The sequence below is a fragment of the Monopterus albus genome, unplaced genomic scaffold (assembly GCF_001952655.1).
Source record: "Monopterus albus unplaced genomic scaffold, M_albus_1.0 scaffold132.1, whole genome shotgun sequence".
In the NCBI taxonomy this organism is placed as follows: domain Eukaryota; kingdom Metazoa; phylum Chordata; class Actinopteri; order Synbranchiformes; family Synbranchidae; genus Monopterus; species Monopterus albus.
Genome location: NW_018128012.1, coordinates 1,597,105 through 1,609,040, shown reverse-complemented (window position 1 = coordinate 1,609,040; position 11,936 = coordinate 1,597,105). Strand labels below are relative to the sequence as shown.

The 11,936-nt window shown below is 40.6% G+C and overlaps 1 protein-coding gene across 7 annotated transcripts; it reads left to right on the top strand.

The window, feature by feature from the left end:
- Positions 1 to 2,598: 2,598 nt before the first annotated feature.
- tmem243b (transmembrane protein 243, mitochondrial b) lies at positions 2,599 to 10,811 on the top strand. 7 transcript variants are annotated; one of them, XM_020613296.1, is made up of 7 exons: positions 2,599 to 3,166; positions 4,371 to 4,485; positions 6,993 to 7,142; positions 8,089 to 8,339; positions 8,690 to 8,740; positions 9,144 to 9,248; positions 10,004 to 10,811. In XM_020613296.1, the coding sequence occupies exons 4-7, from the start codon at positions 8,262 to 8,264 to the stop codon at positions 10,121 to 10,123; spliced, it is 354 nt and encodes a 117-aa protein (XP_020468952.1). In that variant the 5' UTR covers positions 2,599 to 3,166; positions 4,371 to 4,485; positions 6,993 to 7,142; positions 8,089 to 8,261; the 3' UTR covers positions 10,124 to 10,811. The 7 variants fall into 7 exon arrangements, with proteins under 7 accessions (XP_020468952.1, XP_020468953.1, XP_020468956.1 ...); XM_020613298.1 differs by lacking the exon at positions 2,599 to 3,166 and adding an exon at positions 3,212 to 3,402; XM_020613297.1 differs by lacking the exon at positions 4,371 to 4,485.
- Positions 10,812 to 11,936: the final 1,125 nt, after the last annotated feature.

The window sequence follows — 11,936 nt, the reverse complement described above, 5'->3', positions numbered from 1 at the left end:
ATAAACTGCATCTATATAATGTATTAATAAACTCCTCAGTTCCTGAGTGCTTGTTAGGATTTAACAAATCTATATTGAAGTCACCACATATGAACATTAATTTATGACTTATTGTCGTGTAATTCTCCTCCGTCCAGTCATTAAATTTTTCTATACTGGCACCAGGTGCTCTATAAATACAGCTTATTACAACATTTTTCTTTTTTCCCAAAAGTAATTCAACCGTCACACATTCTAGAAGATTCTCCAGCACCCTAGACATTTTCCTCAACTTTTTTATAACAAAAGTTTTTATTTATGTACAAGGCCACCCCACCTCCCATCTTAATCTCTCTGTTTGTGCATACCAAGTCGTACCCTTCAAGGTCAAAATCCATTCCCCTTACATTATTAATCCAAGTTTCAGAAATAGCAATTATATTAAAAGAATGTTTTAGACTACTAAGATACTGTTTTATACTCTGAAAGTTTGCATATAGACTTCTGCTATTAAAGTGAATTAGTGATAATTTGTTTTCAGTCTTGACATTGCTGTTAAACTGCTCATCCGTGTAATACTTGCAGTTATTTTCAAAGTTCTTGAAAAAGTTTTTTTCAGGGTCAAAGCCATCGTCCGGTTCATGATAATGAATTTCAGTGTCTCCACATGTGTTTAGTTCCAGATCCAGTCCCTCAAAAACTATTAACTTCTGTAACAAATCACTTGCCTCATTTCGTCCATGGGTCATGCTTGTTGTTATTGGTTCCAAAGCTCATCTGCCATCGCAGATATCAAATACCTGTCTGTTTCTTCACACCGGTGAGGGTCCAGCGGTCCCTTCATTCTCTCCTTGCCTCGGCGTGCTGGTCATGGGTCCAGGATTCTGGTTCCGAGGTCGGGTCACTAATTTGTCGTATCGCAGAAACGCGATTTCTCCTCTCGTTTAGCGTTAGTTCTCTTATTAAAGAGACGGTTTTGTTTTACATTTCCTTGTCTGGCCTTTTAATTGAGTTCACCCTCAACATTTTTGGCAGCATAACGCGCCGATTCCTGACATGTGGTGTGTGCGTGTGTGTTTGTCTTTATATACTTGTGCGAACCAACCCCTGATGGAACACCTTTCTTGTGTGGACATTTCATTGGTGACTTTCACCAATGCGGTTTTTGTACTATGATGGACTCTAAATCCTGACTGAAAATCCTCAAACAAATCATTCTTGTGCAAGTGGTCACATAACTGCTTTGCAACAGCTTTTTCAAGGATTTTGGAAATAAATGGGAGATTGGATATTGGTCTATAATTAGCTAGGACACCTGGGTCAAGAGTAGGCTTTTTGAGTAGAGGTTTAATTACTGCAAGTTTAAAAGCCTGTGGAACATAACCTGTTAATAGACAGAGGTTAATCAGATCTAGTATGGATGTGTTGATTAGGAGAAAGACATCTTTGAGCAGCCTGGTCGGGATGGGGTCCAGGAGACATGTTGATGATTTAGAGTGCAGGATGTACGTTTTAGTGTATGCGTTGCCTTCTGTTCTGTTGTGTTGTCTAGACAGAAGCCAATCTCCATTCAATGAAAGAGATTTTAAGAAATCGCAATAGGATACTTCAGTACAAGCATTTGTAGCAGGCCAGTTAACAGTGGTGGAAAGTAACTAAATACATTTGGTACTGTACTTTAGCATAATTTGAGGTACTTTACTTCTGCTACTGAAAATCAGAGGAAAATATTGTACTTTGTACTAAACTACATGTACTTGATAGCCTGAACTACTTTTATGGACTCAAATAAATAATACAAAAGGAAATAAACAATTACATTTAATTTATTATTATGGATAAAGACACGATATCATAAGGTACTGGGAATTCACAAACTACCCAGCAGATTATACTACATAGGAAAAACCTAGCTCCTTAGCAGCTGCAACATTTAAGTAATATACATTTACATAATAATGCACCAATAAAAATGAATTTCAGGTTTTTCTGAAACAGGCCATTCTGCACAATGACTACATTTTCTTGTAATTTAAGCACACATTGATGCTAACTCATACACACTTAAGTAAATTTTAAATGCAGGACTTTAATTTGTAACAAAGTGTTCCTACACTATGGTATTATTAAGTTTACTGGAGTAAAAGGTCAGAGCTGAATAAGACATCAGGTTAAGTTGTGTTTGTTCTCTGTCACTGCAGCCACCTGGATGTTCTTCTATATTAGCTGCAGGAGAGAGCTCATGACATTCGTGACCTGTTTAAGTAAATGCAGCTTAGGTTTTCTTTTGCTGGTCCTGTCACGCTCTGCTCATGTGACAGTAACATGAGGGGGGAGATTACAGAGGCCCCAGGCTGATCTGAGGTTTTTCCCCCAGATCAACAACATATCCCTTTATTTAGCTGCTCTGGAGTGAAAGGTTTATTAACTACAGGACGCCAGGAATACAACATTAGTCCCACTTACATCACATTATGTTATTAATTATATTTATTTTGAAAAAGTAACAGGTTAATGCAGGTTAAAGTCTACACCGTGTGCCATTCTCACGCCACAATCCATTTCATAATTTTATGTAATCATTTGTGAAGTAGGGGCCTGGCTACAGATTACAATGCACTAGAACTGTCTGACACTTTTATTTTAATTTTTTAATCGTATGTCGATGTATTTTATTCTCGGGAAAAAGCTTTTAGTTATAGCTTGTGACATTCTACATTTTTTGCTAATATGCTACCATAACCGCCGAGGGGCGCTACTAAAAACAGCGCTTTAACGGGAGAGGGGGCATGTCGACGGGGGAGCAGACCTCGTCACAACACCGGTCTTGCAAGTTGGCTCATTGAAATAATTCATCCTGACTGTTCAGGTTATATTTCCGTCTGATCGTAGTCCGCTGCTCCGTATTGCCTGTATTTCTACCAGACAGGGTCCAGTGGTTTGATTTGTTGATGAAGTTCGGCGAGCTCCGTGTGTCGTGGTCGGCTCAGGCGAACTCGCCTTTAACGGCTTGAGCCGAAGCTGCTGGGCTTCGGTTCTGACCCTGTTGCCGGGCTCATCTGAAGTTATGGTTCCAGCGGAATCGGCCCCGGAATTGTGAGGCAAGTGTGGAAGTGAATCTGAAGGCGGACAACTGACTTCGCAGCGACTTCATAGACGTGTTGATTGTCGACGAGCTTTCTGAGTGGTGAGCTTAGCTTCGTTAGCATCTCAGCCAGGAGTTGGCCCCGTAAAGCTCGGCTTAGCTAACTTAGCATTGTGTCACTATTCGACGTTACACTCACCTGTTCACACCTGGCTGAGATTTATAACGAAATATGATGAGTCTTTCACATATTCTACACGTGACATGTGGACAGCGATGTGTTTACACTGAGCTAAGTTAACTTGGATGACTAACAAGCAGTTTGGGTGAAGTTAAAGGTATTTACGTAGCTGTTAGCATGATAGTCTGTTTCCTAATTAAGCTAAGACTGCAGTTTGAAGTCTCAGCCTGTTTATCGTCGTGTTGGTGACTCGCGGCCTGATGTTTACCTCCTGTTTGTCAAAAAGACTGGAATTAAAGTTTATTTCCAATTGTGAGAGTTCACACTAAACTATTACTGATGGCTGGATAAATAATACTTTGTTGGACTATTTGTCTGTATGTAAAACAATACTAGGGTGAGAAGTCAGTTTATGAGCAAACGCATCTAACAGCGTGTTTTCAGCTTTAGTAGTGGATCTGCATAAGTACAACAAAATAAAGTTCGCAGTTCTATAGTCACTATGTAAATAAGATTAATACTGAAATATAAGGAGGGTTTATAAACAATGCCAAACTAATGCTTGGCATTGTTTTTCAGTTTTTCAGACGTGAATATTTGTCGGTTTTGTTTGTCTTCTATAACACTAAACTGAATATGGTTTTTGCCAGTGGATCAGACAAAACATTTCTCAGAATTGCTTATAGATCTGAGGACTAAAAGGCGAACTGATTGATCATTAAACTGCTGCATTAATTTGAGAATGAAAAGTTGTAGATCTGATTGGACTTAGTTGCTTTCTAGAGCAACTGATGTGTCATATTCAGAGGTCTTATAATAACTTTAGCCCAGTACAAAGCATATCCAAAGCGTATGCTGAAACTAATATAATTACCTTTTATTTACCTGTTGGAAAAGGGCTGCATGAATAACTTTGTTTCTGTACAGTCTCAAGGATTTAACAGAGTATTGCTACACTGTGGGACGTACTTCGGGCGAACCAAGTATTTTTCTTAGCTGGGTTAAGCTGTGGGCTCTCTCTTTAAGGAGCCTAGTGAATCACACGGCTCTGGAGGACTGTAGCTTTAGGCTAGGTTTGTGCTAGTTTATAATGAAGCTCTTGTTCCCACTGTGTGTTTACTGCAGAGTTTTGTTTCCTTCTCCACTGCCCTGCCACCCACAAAGGAAGAGCTACCCACAGGTGGCTTTGCTGTCTATGTGAAAACTGTTGTTTGAAGACATGATGGTATCAAGCTGCAACGTAAGAAGCGTTTTTAACCTTTCTAGAAGTGTTGTGTGCACATGTCCTGTGAAGTCGCTTCTCTGAAAGGAGTTCGATGGAGAGGGTTTGTTTTTGTGGGTTTGATGCCTTGTGTGGAAAACACAAGGGAAGTGGGCGAGCCAAGCCTCGACTTTGCCCTTTCTTTTCTACTTTGAGTGAAAGGCGCTTCTCTTAGTCTGGTTGTGCTGGTTTTGAAATATCATGATATTTGGGGAAAGCATGAAAACCATTTCTTGGTACTGAACCATCCATGTCACAGGGAAAATATTACTTCTGCAGGTGTGATGAGCTGCTTCTCTCTGGGGCTTTGGTCATAGTACAGTTAAATGCAAATTGTTTTTGTGGTTTTACTGATGAGGTAGGATGTTGCAGCAAGTTCTCATTGTTCTGAGTCCAAATTTGTGCTGGCTGAAGTGTCGGAGCGGAATAAATGTTGCAGCTTGTTTGACACATTTACTGCAGCAGAACCTGGGGGGCTGCAACTAATGATTATTTTTATCGGTTAATATGCAGATCAGTCGTTTAATGATTCCGTTAATCTTTTGTCTATAAAAAGACAGTAAATAGCGAAAAATACTTTCCAACTTCCCACAGACCAAGGTGACGTCTTCAGAGGCCTTGATTTGTGTTTTGACCAACAATCCAAAATGCAGAATATTTGTGGTTCGGTATATTGATCAACTAATTGTTACAGCTCTGCACTGAATGGTCACAGATACAAGGCCAGTTTGTCCAAACATGTTTGTATTTGAAAAGAAACACCTCATGTATGATCACTGAGCAGTATATTGCAATACTGTACTGACTTTTACTGATCGAGTCGTTTTTTTTTTCAGGCTACATTTCTGTCTCGTAATTAGCCCTTAAGCCGTTTTAGTTCCTATGTTGTCCAAGTACAGGTCCCAGGGCTTTATAAAATAAGAACTTGTTCTTCTGAGCTGAAGAGCAAATGCTCAGAGGGAATAATGATTCATAGAAGGTGTTTTACCTGAAAATCCAGAGATTCGATAAACATTTTGCAGCTCAGAGATCATTTAAATTCAGCATGGCCTTAACGTACTGTATGAAGAGTCTCATCACCTTGGAATGAAATGCTGTCCCTAAACTGATTTTCAGAAGAAAACTAGGAGAGATGCCTAAAATTAATATCACAATAATTTGATTCTGTCGTAAACACCGGGCACTAAACACCGATTCAGTAATCAGGGGCTCCAAATAACAATTACATTCATTATTGATTAATCTGACTGTTTTATGATTCATTAGTTATTTGATCTGTGGACAATAAATACAGTTTTCAAAAATCCAAAATGACACCTTTGTGTCTTGTTTTGTTCAACAAAATATTCAGTTTACACACACAAAAAAACAAGTCCTCACATTGGAAAAGCTGGAACTAGTGAATGTTTAATATTTTTGCTAAGAAAAAATACTTAAATGATTATTCAGTTATCAAAGTAGTTGATTATTTAACTTGCTGTCAGAGGAGTTCAGCTGTAAAACAACCATTTTATCAATGGAGCTGCAGCATGGCAGGATAGAAAGACTACAAAATGAACCTGGAACATTTCCTGTTTTAAAAATGCAAACCAAACCTGCTGCTTTGTTTTTGAACGAGGAAGATGAAGGGGAGGTTGTGTTTTCCCTGAAAGCGCCTGAGGACAAGCAATGACAAAAAGGGCTCAGTCACTGACTCGCTGGTACTGTAACGGCCAGAAAACGTGTTTCCAGTAAGCGTAGACCAAGTTCAGCTGCTCGTAACACACTGAGAAAGGAAACAATGTACCTGGAGCTCACTTAAGTGTTGCTTTAAATAAATGTTCCGGGTTTTGAGTCCCAGGCCAACTCGAGGTCTTTCTGTGCATGCTCTCCCTGTGCCTGCGTGAGTCCCCTCCAGCTTCCCCCCCCCCCGCCCAAAGACAAGCCGCTTTGGGTGAGCTTAGGTTGACTGATGACTCTAAATTGCCCATAGGAGTGTGTGTGGTTGTTTGTCTACATATCAGCCCTGTGACAGACTGGCGACCTGTCCAGGGTGGACCCCACCTCTTGCTATTTTTTTTTTCTATTTTTTTTCTGCTATTCAGGAAAAACAGATTAGATAATGGATGGATGGATGTTACTTTAAATAAACAAGAATTCGGGATATGTTGAGATATGAGGCTTCAGTGTTCAGAGGTAGACAAATCATCTGGGTGTCTTCCAAAATTTAAATCTTTTCAGTGTAAACTGCTTATAAAATAGTAACAGGACATTTAGTACTGAAAAGACTTCAGACACACAATGAAAACTGGGTTTTGTCCCCCATCACTTCCACTGAAATCCCATTAGAGAGTTAACATCCAGTGTGAAGCAGCTCGGCCATCGGACGCACTTGTTTGGTCAGATAACGGCTTCAAACTGAGACTCAAGGCTGAAACTGTGTGAAGAAAGTTGATTTTGTTCTGATTTAAACTTCCCCTTTTCGTCTGTCGTAACTATTTTCTCAGAGATGGGTCTGACTGTGGTTTGTTATCGCACCTGGAAATTGAGGAAGTGAAGCAGAAGGAACTAGAACAACAAAAATCTGTTTTCTGTCTGGTTTGGATCAGCAGTGGTCGACCATATAACCGAAACGCTGTCCTGCGTCAAAGAAACCGGTACAAATACGACTGTGTCTGTTAACACTGCTTTTTTTTCTCTAGTTGTATCTTGTTTTACAACAAATCCTCGCGTTTCAAGCAGCAGGAGACAGCTGAACGTTTATCTTTTCATTGTAATACTGTACGCCTGACAATCCTCTGTAAAGTTACCATATAAATAATCTGAAACACTGCTATTAGTGTAAACCCCTAAACAATGCTTTAAAATCTAAATAAGACCATAGACATGGAACCGAGAACCAGTGTAGAATGTAAAAGCAGAAATGTGAAGTTAGGTCAAACATTTTGCACCACTTCTAATTAATTCACTTATTTTTTTGGTGCTGTAAAAAGTCACAGTGGTTTCACTTGGCAGTAAATAAAACAACAAGAGACGGAGATGAATCCTGATTTATCACTTCCTGCGAATCAGCTAATTGATAAAGTGATAACATTTCAGCTGTTTTAAAACACAAAGGCTATAAAAATATATTAAATCGCACCGTGACACTCTGAAACTAGATAAGGCAAACAAGCCAAAAACACAATCAGAAAATAACAAATAATTTTATGATTGGAAAAAACATTACTTAAGAAAATGTGTTTTTAAGTTGAATTGATCTCATTGAAGCTTTACAATAATAAGCACATGAATTTTCTGATTTTAAAATAAAGCTGAAATTGACTCAAATTCACTGGTATTTAAACTTTAATGTTAAATATATTCTGTTGTGATTAAATTGAACAATTAGGAATTCAGTTGCTGATATAATTTAAGTAATTATGGGACTGCTATGGTTGCAGATATAGAAATGTCACTAGGGCAGATGACAGGTTTCCAACACACTTGCGTAACGAGGTGCATGTCTGTTATGTAACTTGGGGTTTTACAATCAGGGCAGGATGTTGCAGAAAATCCTGACATTGTGTGCCAGACTTAAAATGCATCTTTTTTGTCACACAGGTAAAGTAAGAAGCCTGTACCTGGCCAGCAGAGTGTCCGATACCAGGATGTCCCCATCAGTGTGCAGGCACTGAGCGGAGGCCAGCCACCTAGCATGCAGCACTGGCCCAGTGTTGCCAGGAGGGGGCGCTGCTGACAGGGTTGGTGCTGAGTGCAAGTCTGCTGAGCCGGCCATGGACGACTTTGCCACCAGGACGTACGGCACCAGCGGCCTGGACAGCAGGCCTCTGTTCGGGGAGACCTCGGCTCGGGTAGGAACCTGCAGGAGGTGGCAGTGCGTAGGCAGGACTTTAAACGCCAGTAATCGTGCACATTGTGCCTTTAGCCGTTTGAGATGTCACTGTTTCACAGTCACTGCAGCACCTCTGGCATCTGCCCACACCTGCTGCTGCTCTGAGTGGGGGTGGGGGAACAGAAGTTAGTTTAAACAGATGACATGTGCTTTAGAGTTGATTTTATGGACAGAACCATTGAGAAAATAATTAGCTGATTAATCGATAATGAAAGCAACATTCATTTATTAAATTTTGGCTCTGCCTGTTCATTTGTAGATCTGTGAGAAAAATGCATAAAAAATGTATTAAACGTCTCTTTCTCACAGGATCGAATCATCAACCTGGCAGTGGGTGGATTCACGTCTGTGGTTGTTCTGGTAAGGAGTTCAGTTCTTCACATTCATCAGCTCCAGCTTTACTGGCTGCAGCATTAAAGTGATGAACACAATAAAGCATCAGTCACTAGGATCTAATGAAATCAGCCGTTCTGCATAATGACTACTTTCAAGTATATGTAGATGCTGATACACTTGTGTTTCCACTTCAGTAAAATTATACCTGTATTTTTACACTGCGGTATTTCTGCTTTTATTTGGTCATGTTGAAAATCACTGCTGCCCTGGAAAAGTGTGTTTGCAGCTGAAATGACTCGACTGTTTTTACTTCTCCAAATAAAACGTGTTACTCAGTTGTTCCATTTCCTGACTCTGTGTTTCAGAACCGCTGTAGAAAACCTTTGGAAATTCAGCATATTTAATTACAAACATTTGTGTCTTCCAGGTGACTGTGATCGGCTCATTCGTGTTTCCCTCGTGGCCTCCACGGCCGCTTAACATCTTCTTTGCCGTGTGCATCCTGTTGGCCTGTGGATCCACTATAGTGCTGGTGAAACACACACAGGAGTTATATCACACTGATAAATGCTGTAGATGTTGGACTTTTCAAGCTGCTTGATTCATTTAACGCAGTTTGTTACGTTAGCTTAGGTTTTCATAAATGTCAGCATGTTCTTGCAGTTTGTCCCAGCTGTTTCGTTGCTGCTTCTTGTCCAACGCTCAGTGGATTGTTGACCAATTGAGTTGATAAATCTGCTCATCAGATAACATCACCGACAGAGACAAAGCTACTGAGCGGTGCTTCTGATAACAGTGCTGCGTGTCAAGTAGCTAAATCAGTTTCTGAACAAGACACTACAGTGTGTGATTCAACAGATGCAGCACACTTTGCATTAAAACAGAAAATAATTCATTTGTCTGTCCGTCTTTCACATTCTCATTTTTATTTGTTGATAAAAATGTTCCATTGTCAGTTTTTGTTTTCTAACATTATCTTTTATGTAGATTCAGTTTCGTTTTCCTCACAGAAAATACATCATCTTAATTTTGCTCACCAGATTAATGCAGCATAGAATGGGGGAGCACAGCTGTGTATTTAGGTCATGTGATGACAACTGAACAAACTCGGTGTGTCCAGAAAAATCCAACAAGTGCTTCTTGAGTTTCTCACACTGTCAAGAATGAACCTTGGCGTTCTTTTCCTGAGCGTCCTCACCACTAGAGGACCCCGTTTCCCCTAAAGTGAAAATGAAATTTACAAGAACATCTGATTCAAATTCAAATCCCTGTCTCTCTCTTTCTCAGATATTCTGGTACCGGCAGGGCGACCTGGAACCAAAATTCAGGAATCTGATCTACTACATGCTGGCATCCATCATGCTGCTGTGCCTGTGTGCCAACCTCTACTTCCATGATGTCAGGTAAAGATGGGACCAGGAAGGAGGGAAGACCTGGCCTTGAAAGGTGGAAGTAGGCATGGAAGGACTACATGAACCAACAGTGGAAGAAACGTGACCAAAGAGATAAACCTTCACACAATAACCTGAATGAATTTGCCACTGGACCTGCAGAGGACTCTAGGACCAGAACCAGTTAGACCTGATGGTTCCAGTGGGATGAAAACTGCCCCGGTGCCGAATCACACACACACACACACAGTGTCACAGCATTCACAATTTGGCGAACTGTAAGAGGCCACTGCACTGCTGGAGAAAGAACTTTGAAGAGACAGGTGTGTTTACATGCACAGAAGCATCTTTATCTACGGTCGTATCCTGAAGCACCTAAACTGACTGGAGAGCACAATGGGTTTGATGTGATTAGGCTGCCCTTTTACTGTAGGTCCAATCTTTGCAATGTTATGCTGATATGAATTTGGTCATTTGTTTTTTTTATATTTTTCGTTGCCCTTAAGTGGCTGATTAACTGTCAGGGGAAAGTACTGTTTTCAGCTCTTGTCATATAGCAATATGTTAAGCATGCCACAAATTGGTTCATTTCAGATGCTCCTCTAAACTCCAATAAAACGCATCGCTTAACAACACGGGGCAGATGGGTAGTGACATATTCACTGAGCTCCTCTCCTCTAACTCTGGTGGATGATGTTTTAACCACATCTCAATGGGAGACAAAAGCAGGGGGCGCCAGGGAGTAGAAGTGCAGACACAGAAGGTGTTCTGTCAGCTCAGCAAAAACATTTGTCTTTTCACACAAAAGAAAGATTTCACACAGAGCTGATTTATTTAAAAAGAAAAAACAGAGATTCACTTTAAAAAAAAAAACAGGAACGTGGCTGAGAACAGGCTTTAAATTACAAGGGGAGCAGCCAGTTCATACAAACAGGATGTAGCTGTGGCTGTATTATTAGTTAAAATGCCTTTCCTCCAGCTTTTGCAGACACAGCCAGTGTATCCTAAAATCTGCTGCCGGCTTGTCAGTAGTGGTGCATTCAGGGGGACTCGTAATGGCAGGAAACATCATGAGACCATGTCATACCTCAGACTAGACCAATGAAGGACTTTGCTCTTGCAACCTTAACCTGTTGTTGTCATTAATCAGCGACAACTGCTGGTTTTAACTGCTCAGATTTTAACAGGGAGGCTTTTTACTTGAACCCCAATCAAAGTTATGCGCATGTAAACACACCAAAGGAAGCAGGAGGAGGGTGGTGGACCCTCCTGTTCCCTGCAGAACTGTAGCTAGCTAGCACAGCAACAGCACAGGTGGCATCAGGGTTCTGTGACAAATATATGCAACTGTTTATTTTCTTTTTCTCTCTGCTTCTTCAATTTATCTGATTATCTTGGTTGGATTTAATTAATTTTCCAAATGAAGTCTCAGCCACTACCAATTTTTGCACTAAATGTAGCTGAATTACACTTTTCCTAAGCCACACGTGCGCGCATGCACACACTCGGGCCAGCTGTAGCACCAATGAATGGGTAGCTTTTCACATGGCTTTGCACTGAAGCTGCTTATGTTGAGGTTTCCACATCATGTCGATTTGTCTGCCATCCGATGTTTGCACTGTTAATCCCGCTCTCACAAATCTGAGCTTCTCTGTGTCGCTCGCACAAAACTGCCATTTTAAAATGCAGTGGGAATTACATTTGTAAAAATGTTTATTGTATGTCGTCACGGTTTGGAACATCGTAGCTGCTTTGGGGAAGGTGACTCAGAACGCACCCACGTCAGTGTGGCCTGTACGTCACTCTGTGATTTGGTCACATAGTGTTCC

Bases quoted from the DNA above. Each gene is read 5' to 3' on its own strand.
- tmem243b (XM_020613299.1), top strand. From the start codon at position 8,262: ATGGACGACTTTGCCACCAGGACGTACGGCACCAGCGGCCTGGACAGC. The intron at 8,741-9,143 runs GTAAGGAGTTCA...TGTGTCTTCCAG, and splicing joins TCACGTCTGTGGTTGTTCTG to GTGACTGTGATCGGCTCATT. The intron at 9,249-10,003 runs GTGAAACACACA...TCTCTTTCTCAG, and splicing joins GTGGATCCACTATAGTGCTG to ATATTCTGGTACCGGCAGGG.